This window comes from Macrobrachium rosenbergii, chromosome 33 (assembly GCF_040412425.1).
Source record: "Macrobrachium rosenbergii isolate ZJJX-2024 chromosome 33, ASM4041242v1, whole genome shotgun sequence".
Classification (NCBI taxonomy): Eukaryota; Metazoa; Arthropoda; class Malacostraca; order Decapoda; family Palaemonidae; genus Macrobrachium; species Macrobrachium rosenbergii.
In genome coordinates, this window is record NC_089773.1 from 6,181,842 (window position 1) to 6,203,565 (window position 21,724).

A 21,724-nucleotide genomic window follows, 5' to 3' on the forward strand; every position below is an offset into this window, starting at 1 on the left:
AAAAAAGTTTCCTAAATTCGAGAATCCTTGCCGGCGGGTGTAAACAAAAGCCGTGCGGTTGTTTCCGTGTTGGGAGGTCTGTGACTCCTCGTTTTTAACTTATTTTTCTCGGAAATCCTTTGTTACAGACCGTACGTGAGTATTTGATTTGTCGTAATGGATTTAATTGTTATTTTTAATTATCTAGGGCTGGCACTGTAATGTATTGGGCATTTTGAAATTGGGTTTGAAAGGGCCAGGTCATAGTCTAGGTCTAATTTGTTTGTTGTGTAGGATTTGTTTTGAAAACAAAATACCTTTACTGTAATTTTGCAGTTTTTCTATTAAAAGAGTTAAGTACGAACACCAAGGTCTAAAGGACACAGGCAATAAAACCTTGTTTTTCATTTGTAGGCCTAAGTGATTTGAGGTGCACTGTAGGCATTAATAAAGGTGATTTTCTGCGTTCATTTGTTCCTTAGTTACACCAGTCTCTATATTTTTTTTTTTTAGCCCTTTATTTGCCCTTGTTTCCGGCATTCTTTCATCCATCTACCATTCAACCACTCAAACTCCTCCTTGCCACTGTCATAAGCACAATCGTTCATTTCATAGCCTGATTATCATCAGTCAGATCATTAACACTGGGTAGGATGTTTTATGGCAAATCAAAGTGTCACTAGTGATCAAGGGGTTAACTATATACTAGTTTATCCTATTGGCTTGATAATATAGCCCAGGCTAACCTATTGGTATCCCCCCTTGACCCTGAACTTGAGCTGACACTAAAAGTGTGATTGTACAACAGAGTGGTATGTATGGTGTTGTATAACAGGATAGGCAAATATTTATGGTGGAAACTAATCTTAGCATTGTCAGCATCATAAACTATAAGAAAATCCTTTGGCAATCTATGGTCGTTAACGTGCATGTAGTTATCGGAAGGTTGGGGTAACCCTCATCGTGGCACTGAATAAGTTGTATAATGTATTGGCTTCAATAAGAAGGTTTTAGGGTAGGTTCCCTTTCACATTGTGTAAGATTGAATGCATAAAACAATTATAAAGAAACCTCCAAAAACTTCACGATGCCACCTGATATGACATTTTGCTTATACACTACGCAATGAAACCCCCTCCTAGTTGGTGTCTGTGGGCCAAACTGAAGAAAATCAATAAACCAACCTAAATTGTAGGTTGCCATCTTGTTTGTGTATAGCTTATTGAAATGGCCAATCCAAGGAACTTGAATGTCAATTTCCTAGTGGTAGTGCTAATTGTATTTTAGGCAAGCTTCAAATTGATCTTGAGTTTTAAGTCAATTAGTCTTCGTTACAGGTCAGCATGAACCTTTCAAGCTCGATTAGTATTTGGTCTGACTGAAATAACTCCATGAAGTGTAATGATTACCTAAAAAATCAGTGATGAAGTACTCTTGCCCCGTTTTTGAGGTTTAGAATGTATTCTTAGTATTATATTATTAGGTTCAAGAGGAAGTGGCTTTGGTTTTTCTTTTCCATAAGATGGCTTAAAATGCCTTGCCAGTCATCTTTGACCTGGGTAAAAAATTTAGTAACATTTTTTGTTCTTTGACATAAGATAGTCATTTCTTTGTGGGTTAGTTGTGTTAGCTATGGCAAGCCCTTGACCTTTGAAAACTACAGTAAACCCCCCGTATTTGCGGGGGATGTGTACCGCAACCCCCCCCCCGTGAATAGCTAAAATCCACGAATACTTGAAACCCCTCTAAAATCACTTAGAACTGCCTATTTTGATAGCTTAAACACAAGAAAAACCCTATAAGAATGCTTATATCTGAGTATTTTAATAGTTTTATCACAAAAAGTGCAGTCGTGAAAGTATGAAAATACAGTAATTAGTGATTATTTCTCAGTGAAAAATACCGCGAATGGGTGAATTTTCCACGATTGTGTAGATACGTTCCACAGAGAAATCCGTGAATCATGAGAACGCGAATACAGGGGTTTTATTGTATGGTGAGTTTTTGAAAGTGGGAAATTAGACCATGTCAAAACAAATTTAGGCAAAGTGACCCACTGTACTTCTAATCATTTTGGATGTGTAATAGCTAGGAATACGAGCAGCCTGCTTAGGAGGGAAGTGATTTTAAATATTAAATAGACTAAAGCTTGGGATTTTGACCATCTTCACAGGAAAAGTATGTTGTATTTGGATACGTTTAGGTTCTGAAATTGACCAAGTCAGTGGTTGTAGATGTTTTAATAGATTGGTTAAGGTTTTCACAGATTTTGACACTCATTTTTGTGAGACATGGTTTGTGTATTACAGCCCCCATCTCTAGGTCAGGTTAGGACTGCAGTGTACTCATTGTGGTTACTATGTACTGTATTCATATATAGTGCTCTCTTAGAGCATTGGAGGTCAGGTTAGATAGAGGCAGTCCGGGATAGCTTACCCCTCCCCCCCCCCAGCATGGTAAGTACCTGGCATGCTGGCTTAGGGTAGGATCCATCATTGTAACAGTCCTTGTTGTTTTTTCAGGCATTATAAAATTGTATCTTGTAATATTCAAATAGCCATCAAGTTTGAGCCCTTGCATAATTTTGTTTCAGAAAGCTTATGTTTACAGTTGTATACTATGTGGTTTATTGTTTTTTTTCCTTTGTTTTGTCAGATCACCATTTTAATGTTTTTCAAGTTTACCTTTCAAAAATAGTGGAAGATATATCTGGTTGTGAGAAAATAGCTCCCTTTTAATGTTTACTTTTACTCTTGCAAATAAACAACCACCTATTCTAGGAGACTGCCCTAAGGTACCACTTCTTGTTCTAGCTAAATGTACCCTTACTGAACTTTGTAGGATGCTGAGTCTTAATCAAAGCATTCTAACCTGGGATTTCTTTTCATGTAGTGGCCTCAGCTGGGCTTTTCCCCCAGGATTTCACAAACACGGCCTTACAGTACCACTTACAGGTACAGTACTTAGGAGTTTTAAATTAGAGGTTTAAAGTTCCCTCTTTATGAAACACAAGTTATCTTTTGCTAGAAAATTGAAACTGCAGTTGAAAGCGCTACTGTTTTTAATTTTGAGAAGAATCATGAAATCTTCATTTGTAGATGTACATTTGGCTGAAAGGACCTAACATAGACTATTGCATGATGGGAAGCAGTACTCCGCTATGTGCACGTTCAAAAATGAGACCAGAGTTAGGGACGGGGTCGAGTGTTTTTTCTTAAAAGTCAGGTTTCTTGCAATTTCATAAGAGTGCCATAAGAAGGTAAAATATAGACAGTATAATGAATATTTTATCAGTCTTGAATGTACAAAGGAGACTCTAAGTTAGTGTAAGCTAAGTAGCACATGAGATTAGGTACATCTGAAAGTATGAGGAGTATTGAAGCCTCTAAAAGTGTGCAAGATTATTCTTTATTAAGTTACGGGAATGTGATGTAGTCTAGGTAGCATGATTGAAAGGGAACATAAAATTGCTAAATACAGTACAGGCCCAAACAGAAAGCCTAAAGGGAAAATGTAATATATTTTAACATCATTGGGTTGAGTAATGCCAGTAATATGGAATTAGCTTAGAATGTAAAGGTGAGGATTCTTAGCTAACAACAGCTGATTGAGGGCAGTAGGTGGTTGTGCTAAGTTGACTGGCATATGCACCAAGGCCAAGTCATGAGGAAGAGGCTCATGGTTTAGGAGCCGTCATTGTTGAACAAAACAAACTTGGGCATGGGCCAGTGATTAAATGGGTATTAAACTGTTGCTGGAACCAGATATTTTGGCCAAAAAATCCAACACCAGAATTTTTAGCTCTCGAGACGACAAAAGGTGGCCTTTCTAATCAAAGTGTGTCCGTACGTAAAATTTCATACTTTTCACATCACTAGAACTGCAAGATTATTTTGAGCCGAACTTGATGCATAGGAATAACGTTTGTTTGATGCTACTCTCTCCCTCCCTAACCCTTCCAAGGCAAGAAAATTTTTAGTGAAAATAGGCATTCATATAAGTAACTTACCAAGTACTGTAATTACATAGCTAGAGTTTCTAAATAGCACGGCAGCCTTTATTTAAAAATCCCGTTATATAGTTTAGTGTAGGTGACAAGCCCTGCAGTGAAGTATTATAGCTTATTTGAGTAGCCTTCAAGCTTTAATAGCTTTCAGGATACTGTAGTTATTGTCTTCTTTCAAGCGCCCATCTCCTCAAGGGCACCCGACGCCAGCTTCTTAGTGTCCTCTGCCAGTTTCTGAGCGCCCATGCCAGCTCCCAAGCACTCGGCACCAGTTGCCAAGCACCCGGCGTCACCTCTTCAGTATCAGTCTGCTGCTTGGAGCTCCAAGCACCCGTTTCCGACTGCGGATCTCTTAGCCTATGCAGCTCTCCTTCAATATTTGTGGGCGAGCTTTCCACCCCCTTTTTGGCTCCAGCTAGCCCCTGGTCTCGCCTACCCTGACCTTTTTGATGATTAGCCATCCATATGACAGACCTAGGCTGTCCACAATGGTTCTTTCCTCATCTTCAAGGAAGGCACACGAGAAAGCAGTTTGGTTTCCTGCTAAGAGGGAGCAAGGTAAGGCTTCCTTCGTCTTTCCACCCTCGCGCTTACTCCATAGGAGGTTTCTTGCGTACACCACTGGGGAAGCTCCTTCCTGACACTCTGCGTTTTTGTTGGCGAAAAATGTTTTTTGTCGCCAGAACTTGACCTCCTTTTCAAAGACCTTTATGAGTTGTTTGAAGCTTTCAGTTTCTTGGACTGAATGGTGAGAGTGCTACCCAAGAAGATTGAAGATTGCATGATTTAATTGGAGACTTCGCATCGGACTGGATAGGAGTCCTCTCTCGTGCATACAAGACCATCAGGGATGGCTCTCTTGAACTTGTGGCTCTTTTCTCTTTTGGGGGTTTTGAAGAAAAGAGATTTTTTGGTGTTCCCGTTCCGCTAAAGGAGTCACTCGGGTCCAGAAGTTGGACTCCCAGTAGAAGTCAACTTACGATCTTCTGGTGCATTCTTCCAAGTGCATTCTTCCAAGCGTCTCAAGGATTTGTCCACATTTGTTCGTAAGACACTCTCCTCACCAGTAGCAGCCCTTTTGTGGGAGTAAGCCTAACTGGGACCTGCTCCAGTGTCTGCTTCTTGGCTAGAACTATCAAGAGGAGCTCAAGTCCTTGCCCAAGAAATGAGGAAGAAGTCCTCCATTCACAAATAGATGCCAGTCTTCTCGAGTTTTGGGAGAAGTGGAGTATTAGATGGACAGAACAGTGGATTGTTAAGGTTCTGAGGGAGGGCTACTCCATTCCGTTCATGGAGACCCCTCACCCCCTTTGGTCCCTTCTATCGTTTTGATGACTTACTTAAGTTCGGCCCTTTCAGAAGAGATCTCCTCTGTCCTTTGAAAGAGCCATAGAAGAACTTGAGGACATCAACTCAGAGGGTGTCTACTACCATCTGTTTGTGGCCCTCAAATCATCGGGGTTTGCAGACCAATCCTCAACGTAAGTGCCCTCATTCTCTTCGTCCAATAGATGAAGCTCAGATGAGACGAACCAGTCAGTCTGTTCATCCATTCACCAGGGTGAGTGAATGATAACCTTAGATATGCAGGACACATGCTTCCACTTCTCCATCCATCCGGACACCAGGAAGTATCTAAGGTTAGTCTTTCAGGAGACACTCAGGCGCTCCATGTCAGCATTTAAATGCCTGTCTCCTCTTGGAGCACCTGGATCCGCCTGAGTGCCCAGTGCCAGCTAAATCTTCCAGTTTTGGGCTCTCTGCTTCGGCCTCTCTACAGCACCTCAAGTGTTCACTCGAGTCCTTGCTCCTGTAGCTAAAAGACTTCAATAAATAGGCATAAATGTCAGTCTGTATCTAGAGGTAAAGAACTTTAACATTTCCTTCCTCAGGAACTGGGAGTTATCCTCTACCTTCAGAAGTCCTAGTTGGCCCCGTTGCAAGAGTTCCTCTATTTGGGGAGGAGTCTCAACTCTCAGACTTTTTGGGCTTTTCAGTCTGCCAAGAGAATCACCAGCTGCCTTCAGACAGTCAACAAGTTTCTAGCCCCTTCATCTTGTTGAGAGTTTTGCAATTCTTCCTCAGGGCCAACTGGGACAGCTGGACACCTACGCATTTCCCATAAACCCAAAGATCAAGTTGGATCGGCATATTAGCAGTGTGTTGTCCTTCTTCGTCAAAGACTTCATTTCTGAGACGTGCACTCAGATTCAGGGGACATTTTGCCTCCATTTAAAGTGAAAGCTCTTGACGTCAGGGCAGTCTCTACCTTATCAGCTGTCAGGTACATACGTGCCTCACTTCCATTCTGCAGTCAGCGTACTGTAAGTTTTGAAAGAAGTTGAAACAATGTTTGAAAATTGCAGTACTTTGGGGTCATTCTCAGTGGCTGGCATGGTATTCGGGGAGGAAGCATGGGAATCTCCCTTTTTCTTCAACTCTCTTCGCCTTGAAGTAAGGTGTCAAGTTTTCGGGAGCCAGGGTGTACAGTGTACATGGAGTACCCACCAGTCTCGGCAGATGGGTTGTGGTGTTTTCATTTTAGGTGAAATCATTGTCTGGTTGTTTTTTATTTTGGTACTGCGCCCAGGGCAAGGGCCTTGTGTATGTTTTGCCGGTGATCAGACCTATCCTCTGCTGCAAAGCTCCCACTTGAGGAGAGGCGACCCACGGCTGAACCGCCACGCCATTACAGGTTAAGATGAGCACCACCAGAGGCAGTATTCACCTGCAGTAGCTCTCTTACCACGTATGGAAACGACAAGCATTGTTTCAATGCTAGTAATTTTTCTGTTTCAAAGTCATTACCATGCCTTAATATTTTGGAATAGAAAATGTCCCTGTATCCCACCCCCATTCAATGTGGGATTCAGCTATGTAGTTACTTGGTAAGTTACTTACAATGATATTTTCATAATAAAGTTGTGTCATATATACTTACCAAGTAATTACAGAATCAGAGCCCTCCCTCCTCCCCTCTCACAGACATATGGGCACTAACAGAAATGAGGTTTTCTGCCAAGTCATTTCCAGTACTTCCGAGAGTGGGTGGGCCTTGTCACCTACACTAAACTATCGAGGTACTACTGTGATTTATTAAGTAAAGGCTACCGCGTTAATTAGAAACTATAGCTATGTAATTACTTGTTAAGTATATATGAAACTTAATTTTATTATGAAAATATCATTTTGGACCATTTGTGAAAGAAAATCTGCGATTCTCATCAGAAATGACAATTAGTGAAGGTTTCATTGTCTAGTGTAGATCAAACTTTGTTCAAACCTTGGCCCTTAGTACCAGGTTGGTCTCTCTCTCTCTCTCTCTCTCTCTCTCTCTCTCTCTCTCTCTCTCTCTCTCTCTCTCTCTCTCTCTCTCTCTCTCTCTCTCTCTCTCTAGTAAGCTAAGTGAACCCTTTATCTTATCAAAGGCATTACTCTTCAAGTATAGTTTATAGTCATGGGTGGTATTGACTTGCGATATTCCATGTAATTTACAGTAAATAACCATACTGCTATACTATTTTAAAGAAAAGTGTTATTATGATAGAGCTGTTGCAAAGTATTTTCATGTTCCTACATTAGCAAGTTTTACCTTTGATGACATTATACTTGGAAGTACAGTCATTTTATTTTTATATCTGCAATGCTTTTCTTATAAATTTTGGTAATGTGTGGTGTTTGTTTCATTGTTCTTTGTCAAATAAAATATTATTCTCATTTACAGCACGATGCCAGCTTATTTCATAACTTCGATGTTCATGTTAACGCTGGTTTCAGCTACAAGGCCATTGGTGTAAGTGGTTTTATCTCTGTAATTTGTCTTTTGTAGGGATTTGAGGGATCGGTTTTATCTCCAGTGTTGGCTTCTGGAAGGTCAACTATATCAAATGAATTTGAAAAGGATTGAGCTAAACATTGGAGACCAAGATAAAATGTACGGTTGTCTCAGAATGTTAGAATGTGTTTAAAGTTGAAGCTTGTTTCTTCTTATGAATTGTTTCTCTTAGTTTTTGGTAATTTAATGATAGATTTCTGTCGCTTTTTTGACAGGTTAAGAGAGTTGAAATAGAAACTTTGTCCTCACAAGTTTGAAATATTCCTTTCCCATAAGCCTGTCAACACTGGTAAACACATTCTGGGAACTCAAAGGGCAGTAATTATATCTACATAACTGTAACACCCTTCATTCTTTTTCTTTTGTAAATATTAAAATGCTCTCCTAAGTAGGGTCTAGCTCTCCGAAGTACAGTCTACTCCTCTGGATTAAAACGAGTGAACTCATACGGTGCTGTGATATTGAGTATAAAAGGAAAATTAAAGTTGGAAGGGCATTACAACTTCCACCAAAGTTGTCTTTCCATTTTAGGAAATAAGGTAATAATTCCAGACAATATTCCTTAGTATTGTGCATCAAAGTTACATTACTTATAGCCATTGAACACAGTACAGGTAGTTGTTTCTGAATGGTGCCATTTATCAAAACCGCCTGAGTAACTTATATCAAACACACGCATGCTGCAGTATGTAGCCTGCAAGAAAAAAAAATAATAATAAGGTTTTGTGGTGAGGTCATGTACCTAAAGCAAAACTGCTGTTGCATATAAACCTATAAACACACACATACTGTACATTGTACGTTTATTTATGGCTTGTCACTATGCAGAAAAAAAAGCTTTATACCCGGCTAAAAATAGCTCCTTACCCCTCCAGATAAATGGTGAAATCAGTGCTTCTCTCTATGTAAGCAGTTGTAAGTACAGTACACTTTCTCACTCTAAAATGAAACGGGAAGCCTGAATACTAATATGTAGGCCTAGTTATTCAGGGCAAAATTAAAAGTTGTATAAAAATTGGTTGGCTTGCAGTTTTTGGAAAGTAGAAGAAGATGGAGTGTATTCAAGATCATCTATTAAGGGGTCAGAATTTTTCATTAGAGGTTGCTGGGTCCATGGCAGATAAACTGACTGACTCTCTCTCTCTCTCTCTCTCTCTCTCTCTCTCTCTCTCTCTCTCTCTCTCTCTCTCTCTCTCTCTCTCTCAGATACTGTATTCATTGTACTGTAGTTGATGAAACCCTCTCTCTCTCTCTCTCTCTCTCTCTCTCTCTCTCTCTCTCTCTCTCTCTCTCTCTCTCTCTCTCTCTCTCTCTCTCTCTCTCCTCAGATACTGTATTCATTGTACTGTAGTTGATGAAAAACCTCTCTCTCTCTCTCTCTCTCTCTCTCTCTCTCTCTCTCTCTCTCTCTCTCTCTCTCTCTCTCTCTCTCCTCTCAGATACTGTATTCATTGTACGGTAGTTGATGAAACCCTCTCTCTCTCTCTCTCTCTCTCTCTCTCTCTCTCTCTCTCTCTCTCTCTCTCTCTCTCTCTCTCCTCAGATACTGTATTCATTGTACTGTAGTTGATGAAACCCACTCTCTCTCTCTCTCTCTCTCTCTCTCTCTCTCTCTCTCTCTCTCTCTCTCTCTCTCTCTCTCTCTCTCTCTCTCTCTCTCCTCAGATACTGTATTCATTGTACTGTAGTTGATGAAACCCTCTCTCTCTCTCTCTCTCTCTCTCTCTCTCTCTCTCTCTCTCTCTCTCTCTCTCAGTATTCATTGTACTGTAGTAGAAGAAAGTACTGTACATACATTAAGTCTTCTGTAATTAGTGGTGTGTCTTAGCGTAACTTAGCATACAATAAAAAAAAGTTCTTGTATCACTCAGGGACCAAAGTGGAGGAGGGAGGTTTGGAAAAGTTGTCGCACCACCCGAGCCAAAGAAAGAAGTACCTGTGCCAACAGCTGATGAGGAAGTTCACGAAACATCCCTCGAGGAGGAGGTTGATGAAGTTGTGAGTTAGATTTTCCTTCATGTTGGCTGAAGATGTATTGCTCAAGTAAAGGGTTGTTCTTAATTTAAAGCTGATTGATAAGAAAAAGAGTTCAGATGGTTTGTTCTAAATAAAAAGCTTGAAAAGTTAAACTTGAGGTTTTAACCATGGAATGTTTCTCTCTAGTTAATTGATGTACTGTAGTTAATTGAATATTGAATCGATGAATATAAAATCTTGCATGTCTTTCATGGATTCCTTAGATTTTCTATCTATTCAAAAACTATGCATATATCCCAAAATATAAGCAACATGCAATAGTATACAGGCAGTCCCCGGTTATTGGCAGCTTCGGTTATCGGCGATCCACTTTTACTGCACTTGTCTAGCGACAATGATAACTGGATTTTTGGCACCGATATGCGCCAATCCCCAGCCGGTTATCGGCACGCCATCGGGAATGGAACCCCCGCCGATAACCAGGGCTTTCCTGTATAAGATTGAAAGGTCCATAGAATGCAGTCTATGCAAAGGGATTCAGTATGAGATCGGTTTTCTGCAGTATTGTTTAGAATTAAAAGCCAGTTGTCAGACCCAGTAATGGTTGTTTTCATGCAAAAGTTGTTTACAAGATAGTCAGCAGTTGATAATTGAGAACATGCCACCTCAGATATTTTAGTTTTCATTGTCTCGAGAGGTATTTTAGAAGCCCTTCAAAATTATCATAAAAATCCCTCTGTTCAACATTTAATTTTTCATGCCATAAATTGTATGAAACTAATATAAACATTGAAATATGTTGGGTTCCTGCATGTTCAGGCAGTAAAGAAAAGTGTTGATAAGGCAGCCAGATCTGCAGTCAATATGACCAGATCAAAACTGTTGTATGTATATATATTCTTGTTTGTGATTTGCTATTAAAATAGTATACAGTATTTATAACCCATCAGTTAATGGCTGTCGTTATGGAATAATGAGTCTGAAAATAACAAATTACAATATAAACAAACTGCTATGTTGTGGTCTTCATACCTAAAGGAAAGCCACACTGAAGTAATATTATCCAGACTTTGGATAGGTCACACACAACTGACTTTGATGAATAACTTCATATGACCCAACCCTGAATGCAGAAAATTGATAACACACAGTCTAAAATATTTTGTGATTGTCCAGTTTTCAACCAGCAATGTATATAGAGTATGAGAAACAAATATGTGAAATATTTTGTCATTCCTGATTTTCATTTTATCCGTTCATTAAGAAGTTAAATAAGGTTTCGTATCATAAGAACAAATTCTTTAGGCCTGGCCTATGAAAGTTGAGATTGGGGACTGTGCTCTCATTAAATGAATTATCATAGTAATATGGCCATCGGGGATTTTTTAAATTGTTAGACTTAATTCTTTTGTATTTGTTAATTAAAATAACTGTATTATCAGCATTTTATATACTGTATTCATATTGCATTTTTACAGCCTGTCGAAACTAAGGGCAAACCAGCAAGGTCGTGGGACACTCGCGTGAGAGAAATAAGCGGAAAACTCTTGAACCGCTTCACTTCAGACTTTGGCTCAACTACAAGCACAGTTGCAAAGGCCCTTGGTAGAGCATCAGCTGCTGTGCAGGGCATACCACTTCCAGGAGCAACTTTCTTCAGTACTGTGTTAGCTGTTGTCATAGGCTCCAGCCCAATTGCCAGAACGGTATGTATTATTCCTTTACTTATTTTGTACACTCCTAAGAATTTTTTCTGTTCTGTGAAGAACAGATTTTCAGGAAACTCATATGGGTTCTAGAAAGGGATCCTAGATCATCATCATGCCAGCTTAGTCCCATTTCTATGCAGGGTAGTAATTTTGGATGAGGCGCCCCCTTTTACCTCTGTGGTGCGCTTCTTCTTCGTCAAGTCCCTTTTCTCTCAAGTCCTCCAACTCTTTCTTGGTCTTCCTCATCTTCTTCTACACTGCACTTCCATCTCCATAGCATGCCTTCCAATATGGTCTTCCTCCCTTCTTAGTAGGTGTCCATGCCATCTCAGTCTCCCCTCCTGCACTTCCTTTGATATTTCAACCACCTTTGTTGACCCTCTGATGTACTTATTCCCAATCCTATCCTCCCTTGTTATGCTAGACATCCATCTTAACATTCTCATCTCTGCTACGTCCATTTTCTTCTCCTCTCTTTGTCGTACTTGCCTTTTCTGTACCATGTGTAGCATAGCTGGTCTTACCACTCCCTTATAGTAGAACTTTCCCTTTAGTCTTAATGGCGCACTTTTGTCACAAAGGACTCCAGAGGCAGCCCTCCAATTGTTCCAACCTGCTTGTATCTGATGTTTTATCCATTTTTCCAACCATCTCTACTATAGACCCCAAGTCTTTGAACTTGTCTGCTCTCTTTATTTCTTCTCCATTCAACCTTATACTCTCCCTGCCATCCCCCTCAATAGTGGTACACACACATTCTATTTTTGACCTTATCTTCGTTCCTCTATCCTCGAGTGCTACTCTCCACTTCTCCAACTTTCCTTCCAGAACCTCCCTCCTCTATGTACACAACACAATGTTATCAGCAAACATGCTCCATGGCACTGTCTCACTTGCCTCCCCCGTCATGCTATCCATCAAGATGTTGAAAATAAATTGCTAAGGGTTGATCCCTGGTGTAATCCAACCCTCACCTCAAATCTTTCAGCCTCTCCAAAACTGCTCCTCACTCTTGTATACGCATTCCGATATGTCTCCTGTACATACTTCTGTGGGACCATCTTCCCCCTCAAACTCCTCCAAAGTTCCTGTCTTGGAATGATGTCATAGTCCTTTTCAAGGTCTCAAGTGTAAGACCCTCAGCTTCTCTTTAAATTAGAAAGTGAATCTAGATCTGATGTGTTAATTGGCTGAATCCTTCAGCCTGTAAACGTGGCAGATACTGAACCTTCAGTAAATAAGGCTTTTGACATTACAAATTCATTCCTTGGTTGGCGATAGTATCTTAATTGCATACAGAACTATTTGGCCATTTTTATTTTCCTCTTTTACAAGGTTGAATTTGAAAAGATGTTAAAGCAACACAATAGTAAATAGGTAGGTGCAAACAAATCTTCGCTTAGTTCTCCATGGCTTAAGCTGTTTAAAAGTTGAAATGCATCACATAAGAGGCTTGAAGTATGGTACACAGATCAGCCAATCTTTGATCAAGTTATTAATCAGCAAAAAATAAATATTATGTAGGTATAGTTTTTCAAGTTTATATAATCATACAAAGGTCAACCCATTTACATTAAACAATGGACACACACACACACACACACACACACACACACACACACACACACACACACACACACACAACAGGTCAACCCATTTACATTAAACAATGGCACACACACACACACACACACACACACACACACACACACACACTAGCTTGAGTGGAAAGTAAAGTGAGAGATTACAAGACCAATTTAAGTAGGGAAAAGTCACTCTGAATTCTACTAGTTCCGAGAAATACGTTTCCTCCCAGGAAGTAAGTGTATTTTGGAAGTAGGCCAAAGGAAGAGAACAGTTTTCCTGCCTGAAAGTGTTACCTGGCCTTGTAGACAGGGCAGTGCCGTCTGGTCTACAGGCAGGATTAAGAAGTACGGTAGTTAGGGAAGCATGCAAGGCACTGACTTATCTCTGGGAGTGGCAGAACTACTCTCCAAATGATTTTATCTTGTTTCCTAATCTGCCTGATAAATAAAAGTATATGTACAAAAACCGGGAAAAATGTGCCCTGTTTGAGGAAGTGAGATGGTCCATGTTTTCCCCCAAAACTGATGGTTTTTCTTTGGGGAACCTCACTTGCCTTTCCTAGGCAGGTGGTAAAGCATTGGTTTGAAGCTATGGTTTGTAGCTGTGAAATATTGTGATATTTTTTAAGGGAATTTTTTGTATGAATGAAATTCAGTGAAGATAACTTTATATTGGAAGGAAATTTTTATAATACCCATTGAAATAATTGAAATTCCTGTAATTACTTATACTTAATAATTTGTATTACAAACTGCTCTCTGAATTTTCCAAAAGGTAGGGTGTATAAATTAGGTGCCAATATTTTTGTCGTAGATGGCTCAGGAAAATATAGTAATTTTCAAATCTTTTCCCAGTCGGGTATGTACTTCTTGGGCAGACTCTTTGGGGTTGTGGAAGACATTTTAGCGTACTTTGGAGGTTACGGATTGAATGACAGGTATAATCCTCTTATAGGCGACCCACAGACAGGTTACCCAGTGTACAGACAGAGAAGAATTGAGGCAGGAATTGAAAATGTCACAGATTATAAAAAGCCATTAAATTTCTCTGAGGCAGAAGAATTCAATGCTACCTCATATAATGATACTTCATTCAATGATACCTCATTCAGTGATGCCTCTCCTGACCATTCATAATGTTCAATGTAAAATTTATGTTTCAAGTTTAAAATACATTTTGTTTTTCTTGAAGGCTTTAATGGTAGCCTCAATAACTGTGTAAATGTATTAAGTGAAAGTAAAACTGAAATGTGAGGTGTTCATAGAAGTTTAGCAGTGAATTTTTTGTCAATAAGTTTTCATTCTTTGACAAAGACTAATAGTAAAAGATTGACAAAAATAATTTAGCAAGTTCACTTTTGAAAAAAGTTTTGCTTTAAGAAAAATGCTACAAGTCACACAGCACATGGGGAGTTTAAATTTTCACAACGTACATTGCAAAATTAAGCTGTAAATAGTCAAGATTACATTGAATGGGTATGATTTGCTTTGCATATAGCATTGAGTAAAAAATGCCCTCATTTTAATGCTCAGTAATATACTTGGAAATGCTGTTAACATTCACTGCTATACTTAAATTCTTATAAAGAGTGCAATGGTGTTTTATTGACGTAAGCAGTTGAGGTGTAAAAGTTTGTTATTGTACTCTGGCAGTAGGATTAAATTTGTGACTGATCCTTTTTAGTTTTACTAACCCTTCTTTATTGACTTGTATACATCCTCATACATTGGCTTGAATCTGCATTTAGTAAGTGCTGGTCAGCCCTGGCTTAAAAATGCGTCTAGTAAGTGCTGGTCAGCACGGCATTTCCCATGCCATAAATTTACTGGAGCATTGTATTTCAGTTAAGGTTTTAAGGAACTTTTAAAAGATAACCAACTGAGAGAAGTAAGCTGTAAATGGCAGTGTTTGAATGATTATATAACAATCTCAAGTTAGCCTTACAATTTTATGAAGGTCACTTGTCGCGAAGCATCCCTTTCTGAGGACCTCATGTGGTGTTTATACAAAGATTGTCACAGTCAATAGATGTAGAAGTACTCTCCTTGACATTCAAGTGTGGAATTAAACCATAACTATATCTTGTAATGGTGGTATTGGCGATTGAAGCTTTCCTTTTGTTTTCTCAGGTAGGTGATGGTATTGGATCAGTCGTAGCAGATGTTGTGAGAGGCGTTATGAGTGTGTTTACAGGAAGTGGTGGCTCCCAGGATGATGAAGCTCTCGATAAAGATTACCCGGTATTTTACCAGAGTAGATACAAAAGGGATATAGTTGATGAGAGTGTCATCCAGGATTTCATGAATTTTGTGTCCGAATTGGCTGGATATGCTTTGGATATTGTCGAGGAGAAATTAGTGTAGTATTTAAAATTTTAATAGAGATGAATTAGTTTTGAAAAATATAGCATTCAGTTCTTTTTCATGTTCTAATATAAAGTAAAGTTTAAGAAATCTGTAGTAATTCTGAAAAGATGGAATAGAGTAATTTTTATTTTGTAAAAATGAATTCTGAATTTTAATTGATATTTCCCATAAAGGAATTTTAATCACCAAATGTAAAAACTATTGAAGTGAATATTAATTCCAGTGTCACATGTACGGAACTGTCTTTGTTAATTATGACCTGACGTAAGAAGTTTTGATATGAATGCTGGCCTAATGCAGCTTCCTTATATACATATTTAGATTGTTTCAGGATATATATGGTAATGCATTGTAGATATTTTCTGATAAACATAAAACCATTTTAAAAAAAGTGCATGAAGCTTCATGTATTCTTTATTATACTTTAATAACATTAGGTAGCATTTAAAAACTACTGCTTGGTTAACGTACCATAGGGAATGTGTGAGCAGTCTGAAATACAATGGTCATTAACTTTCGAGTAGGGCTTGCATAAATACAGTTGTATTATATTGGCCACAGATCATGTAATTAAAGTGACCTCTAAGTTTGGTTAGGTGTAAACGGGACAAGTAGATATGTAGTATAAAAGTAGAGAGTAAAGCTGTCAAAACTCACCACAAAAATGGACTGAAGATCAGGTTGTAGGTTAAGGCTTTCACAATCACTCGCCCTCATCTAAATCTGCACATACTAAATGCTAATATTTGTAAGGAGTAAACCAAAATATTACGACTGTAATGAAGAAACCCCAATTCTAGAAATGTGTTTCAGAACTCTGGTTTACAGAGTCCCAGCTCCAAATAGACTTGGGGAACTAATTCCAATTCCACAAGTTAAACCTCTTGATGACCCAATTGTGTTGAGTACTTCTGACAGGAAATTGTTTTAAGGGGATTGCACTGAATTCAAGTTATTCACATCTTACCCCAAAGTATTGCACGTACAAAACTCAATGCCGGAAAAGGTCATGATATTACCAAGGATACATTTGAACAATTTCTGTAAATTAAACCACCTTTTATCCAGAAATACTTTATTTTACCAACCTATGTTATAAATGAACTTCATAAAATACAAACTAAGAGTAACTGGTGTTTAAAATATTACATCGATGTATATACAGTAACAACGTTAAACCAAATGCAACACGGGTGTTTCTATATCCAGGTACTTGGCTCTGGGAACTTTTCACTTGAAATCACTTTATGCCTTCGAGGAATTTTTAAAAATCTTTGAGCTTAAATGAATGTCCAATAAGAACTTAAAAGAGATAAACATTTGAATAGCTGCTAGCCTCACACTCATGAAACATACAAAATGAAAACTCACTTCACTTGAATTTTTTATAGTATACTTTTAATCTAATTTTATTTCCCGTTGTCTTGAACCACACAAAACAATCTTGTGAAACTTCATTACCTTTTGGTGCAAGAACTAAAGAGTTAGTCATCCATCCACCTTAATCTTCAAAACTTAATATTCATGAAAAAAAAAAGCTGGAAATATACGTTTTAGAAATTTAAAGTTCCCCTAAACCTATTTTCAGATCACAAGCACTTGACTCATGTTACAAAAAAGTCTGTAAAAATATAAGGCATGTTTTTAAGCATGTTCATAAAAAAAAAATCCAGCATCAATAAAGATATACATAAAACTTATCATTCACGTTTATTTCGTGAAATGTTACGCCGACTATTTCAAAAAATTAAAATCTCATACAACTAAACTTGTCCATTACACTACACGTACAGGAGCCTAAACAAACGAAAGGAACTTCAGCCTCTGATGAAACACGTATTCATGAAAGATCCTATATCACTAGGCATGGCAATATTGCTTAACAAAAATTTACGATCTACTGTCTTCAGCATTTTAAAAACCAAGGCCACAACAGCAATGGTCACATTACTCTAAAATGAAATGCTGGATTAAAATGAACTATGACAAAATGCAAGAATAATTACCAATGCACTTGAAAACAAGTGAAAAAAATATGTACTGCATCACTTCAATACCATATACTGGAGCATTTGGGATTACACAACAACTGCGGGGAAGACAAAATTGTATGGGAGCGCTACTTATGAGTCTACTTTTCATCAATTTCGTTAAAGCAGAATCAGAAAAAAAAACCTCAGGAATGGTATAATTTTGACTACTATAGTATTTTAAATCATAGTATCAAACAACAAAGCAAAAAAAAAACCTGTGAAGAGGGAGACGAATAAAAATATTAATAATGAAACTAATAAACTTGTCTACAATCTATGAGTAAACATTTTCTGAAATATAATTGAAAGTAGGAATCTGTAGAAATATAATTTGAAAGTAGGAATCTGTAGTTTTTTCCTGTCTTTTGATATATGTTGACCTTCGTACAACATACTTTAATGCTGATAAAATTATTTTTGCTTCTGATGCTTACCAAAAACAAAAATGCTAAAAAGTTTACTGTGGCCATGGCTGGAAGTTAGAACCGGGTTGACCAGGGTACCTGTGGAGAGAGAGAAAGATTAAACTGCAATGCACGACCACTGTTTAAACCAATACTTGCTCCAATTCTCACTAATTTACACACACAACTTTTGGGCTGGCCATATTTTACTTTGTAATAATAATAATAACCATTAAAATGACTTGTAAAATATGATAGAACATCCAGTAAATCAGCTAACTACCATAAAAGGTACATATGAATATCTCGTGGATATTTATTACACCATATACGACAAAAACTACCTTAACCCCCTTTCATGGCAGACGTTCTAAAGGGTGTTGACAGTGACCCTTTGTTCCGCATCCACATTTCAGCCTTTTACTTTACCTCCGTTCCTACTTCCTTTCTTCAGTCTTGCTGTTCAATATCTCTTAACTATAAACTTAGCACACGTGCAGGGTTTTCTCCGTTTCACCTTCAGATCCTTGTATTTCGTCTCGCTTGCTATCTGGATCTGTGTACATTTCTGTTCATACACTATAACTCCCTCTTTGCACTCTCTTTTAAGAGCTGAATGGCAACAATTGCTTGGTTTGACAGTCTAAATTTCATAAAATCAAATCAACTGGAAAACTAAACTATTGTAAAAGCCCACCTCTTACACCCAAAAGGCCTTAAGAACAGCTGTCTGGTATTTTCTTTACCATAAAAATTTAAATTTTGATTATGTATAGGGCATAAACTACAGTATAAACCTTAATTAAACAAATAAAGACAAGAGATTGTTGAAAAATAAGCAGACTATCAATTATAAATACCAAGTTAAGATGGGTGCCTATGCCGTTAAGGTGGGTGCCTATGCCACGAGTCCCCAATGTAATGTTTGTGAGCACTGTGACTTTACGTTCCAATCACAGAATGACATTTTTATGATAAAGTTTTCACTCGCTGGCAGCTTAAAAATGTTAAAATTCACAGTGGTGCTTGTGTTGGTGTAGGTGACTAGTCCCTGCCCACTTTCGGGGTACGAGAGGAGCGACTTCAACAGTGTGATTCAGTTGTTTTTTGCCCTTCTTTCCATATGAGGGGAGGAGGGAGGGCTTGATTCATAATTACTTGCTAAGTATATATAAAACTATTTTATCATAAAAATTTAATTTTTATAATCCCATTACACCAAAGTATATCCTGTTATGAACAAAATACATCCTTAATAATGTCTTCTGTTTCACAACACAGACTACAGTAACAAGCAATGCATAAAAAACTAATAGTGTTATTACATCCTAATAGTGCTCACCAAAAGATTTAAAGTGTTATTACATACTAATAGTGCTCACCAAAAGATTTCTTAAATATGTGAAAGATGGCGCAAAGTAATGTCAAGAAGTTGGACAGTTGAACAGAAAGAGACCAACAATCAACACATTATCAAGGTGTACTCCCTACAGTGTGCATTACATGGTGCACTACCTACAGTGGCTGTGATCAGGCGCATGACCTTTGGCTGCACTATCCTTTTTCCTCTCCCATTTCCTTTGCTCCATCACCACCTGGCTACGCCTTCTCCAACTCAACTGCTGCCTGCTCTGATTTTAGATCAATCACTCGGGCCATAGCAACAGCATATAATCTGACTCAGCGGTCAGGATATACAACAATATTCACCTATTGACTGCCGACTGTGGTCCAGCTGGGACCTGTGAAGACTGGGACACTGCAACTTGTGATGGGGCCCCACCTCGAGGTCCAGCTTGGCTGAAATTTCCAGGATAAGGCTGGCCTGGGTATGCCTGCGGGAAGCCAGCACCAGGACTCCCACTCACACCGAACCTGAAATTTATACTTTCAGTAAATGAGGGGACCCAAGAGATGAGAAAACATCTTACAAACACCACTTAGGGAAATAGGAATGAACAAAAAAAGTCATTTGCATGAAGTTACGCTAACTGAGCAGATGCTGAACATCCCATAGCACTCAAGAGTGATAGTTAACATAATCTCGAAGACCCATAAAAGTGACCGAACTTCACTAAGATAAGAAAGAAGACCCATCCCTGGAACCTTGCCTAATACCTGTAGAGGCTTTACTGGAAATCTGAAGACAGTCTGCTTCTGAATACTGTATTTATGAAGCTATGTGAATACATTACCTGTCTGAAAGACTACATAGTTACACTACTTTGATACATGTTGAACTAGTATATACCTTCAAGCAAAAAGATAAGTAGATAATTACAAAAGAAATGAAAAGGATAATTTCTTTGCACATCTGAATGGCTGAAGAGCGGTCACTTGCCATGATTTAAATTATAATCTCTTAGATAGAGAATCTTATTACGAGACAGAAAACATCACAAATGTGGCAAGGTGTAAGGCAGATATAACAAAATATACAAGTCTATTTTTTAACAAACTTCAAGTCTACTATAAAAAAGAAAAGAAGATACCAAGCTGTGAAGCAACTAGATTTTAATTTCAAATCTAATCATACATTTAACAAACTTGGAGGTTTTATCCAACTACATAACACAGCACCAATTTTTTCATAATTTAATAATGCAGTGACATCGAATATGTGACTTGGTCCCATTGATAGTTTATACAATAATAAATATTCTGTGGCATGAATACAAAATCCCATAACAATTACAGGAGTAACTGAAAACCTATTCTGCCTCCACTGCTACTGTGACACAGGTTCGTAAAGAGCGGCAACAAATTTTACCCAACAAACTGTGTATTAGGGTAAGGCCTAAACCCATTATGGTTAAAGAAGTTAATTTTTAATTTTCAATATTTTTGACAGTTCATGTCTAGATAAACATCTTACAGTGCCTATACTAGAGCTCAAAGAAATTCTCTGGCAAGTTTCTAGACAATTTTCTGAGCCTACATCCAATTTTGTGACCTGTCAAGAGTTGTCAACTGAGATTTCACACAAGTTACCTTCTTAATAGAGTTGTGGTAACTGTCTATGTTAAAGAAAAAGAAAGACCTTGATATTGTGACAGGACTATCAAAAAATCTTTTTTCTTAAAACACAAAATTCTGTACCAAACTTCTGAAAAAATTAATATATATGACTATGACCTACATACACTGAATAACAATAATTATATGTAATCTGACAAAGAAATATATTTCTTCTCTAACCAGTTTGTCAAAACACTTATCTTGATGAATCAAAACTACTTTTCTCAGGCATGAGAACGAAATTCAATCAAACTTTTCATCACTTAATAAAACTATTCAATTTACACAAATGATAAGGAGAGCATTTCAGAGCAGTAAGTTTCATAATTAAAAAATAAATTTTAGACTTTTAAAATGTACTTACATGTCTTAAAGTTATCAAGGTCAAACTTTGGGGTTTCCTTATCTATATAAGCTACGTATGGGTGGAATTATATTTTTAAAAATTTGAAGCAAATCCTTCCAACCATATACTCAAAACTTAACTTATATTACTCTATAATGGACCCCATATTATGGGACTTACCTCACTCCAACAAACTTATCTATGGCTAAAGATTAACCAAAACATCTTTTTTGATGCAAGATTCAAACGAAATAAGAAAACCACTACTGAAACCGCTAAGTTACTGACCCTGCGTACTGAGGATACCCATAAGCTTGGTAATGCTGTGGTTGTTGACCAGCTTGTACTGGTCCGGCACCCATCGACACCGACGTGGATCCAGCTGGGATGCTGGTGGGAGGCATGCTCCCCCTGGGAGCGCCACCAGCAGACCCATCGCCTGGGGAAGTTCCGTACGGTTGCCC

At 38.1% G+C, this 21,724-nt stretch overlaps 2 protein-coding genes across 8 annotated transcripts in view; one reads left to right on the forward strand and one right to left on the reverse strand.

Annotated features, from left to right (window-relative positions):
- Positions 1-16,589, forward strand: LOC136855858 (uncharacterized). Of its 4 annotated transcripts, none has more exons than XM_067133246.1 (5): positions 1-135; positions 7,710-7,778; positions 9,692-9,818; positions 11,276-11,503; positions 15,223-16,589. In XM_067133246.1, exons 2-5 carry the CDS (start codon positions 7,714-7,716, stop codon positions 15,454-15,456), a joined length of 654 nt encoding a protein of 217 aa, XP_066989347.1. In that variant the 5' UTR covers positions 1-135; positions 7,710-7,713; the 3' UTR covers positions 15,457-16,589. The 4 variants fall into 4 exon arrangements, with proteins under 4 accessions (XP_066989347.1, XP_066989343.1, XP_066989346.1 ...); XM_067133242.1 differs by lacking the exon at positions 15,223-16,589 and adding an exon at positions 13,948-14,768; XM_067133245.1 differs by having other exon boundaries at positions 19-131.
- LOC136855857 (protein TFG-like) overlaps positions 16,518-21,724 on the reverse strand; it is a 27,358-nt gene continuing 22,151 nt past the window's right edge. For all 4 annotated transcript variants that reach the window (XM_067133240.1, XM_067133239.1, XM_067133238.1 and 1 more), the window contains 3 exons: positions 21,549-21,723; positions 19,607-19,771; positions 16,518-17,995 (listed from right to left, as the gene is read on the reverse strand). In XM_067133240.1, the coding sequence (XP_066989341.1) occupies positions 17,950-17,995; positions 19,607-19,771; positions 21,549-21,723 (386 nt within the window). In that variant the 3' untranslated portion in view covers positions 16,518-17,949. The remainder of the gene's footprint in view (positions 17,996-19,606; positions 19,772-21,548; position 21,724) is intronic.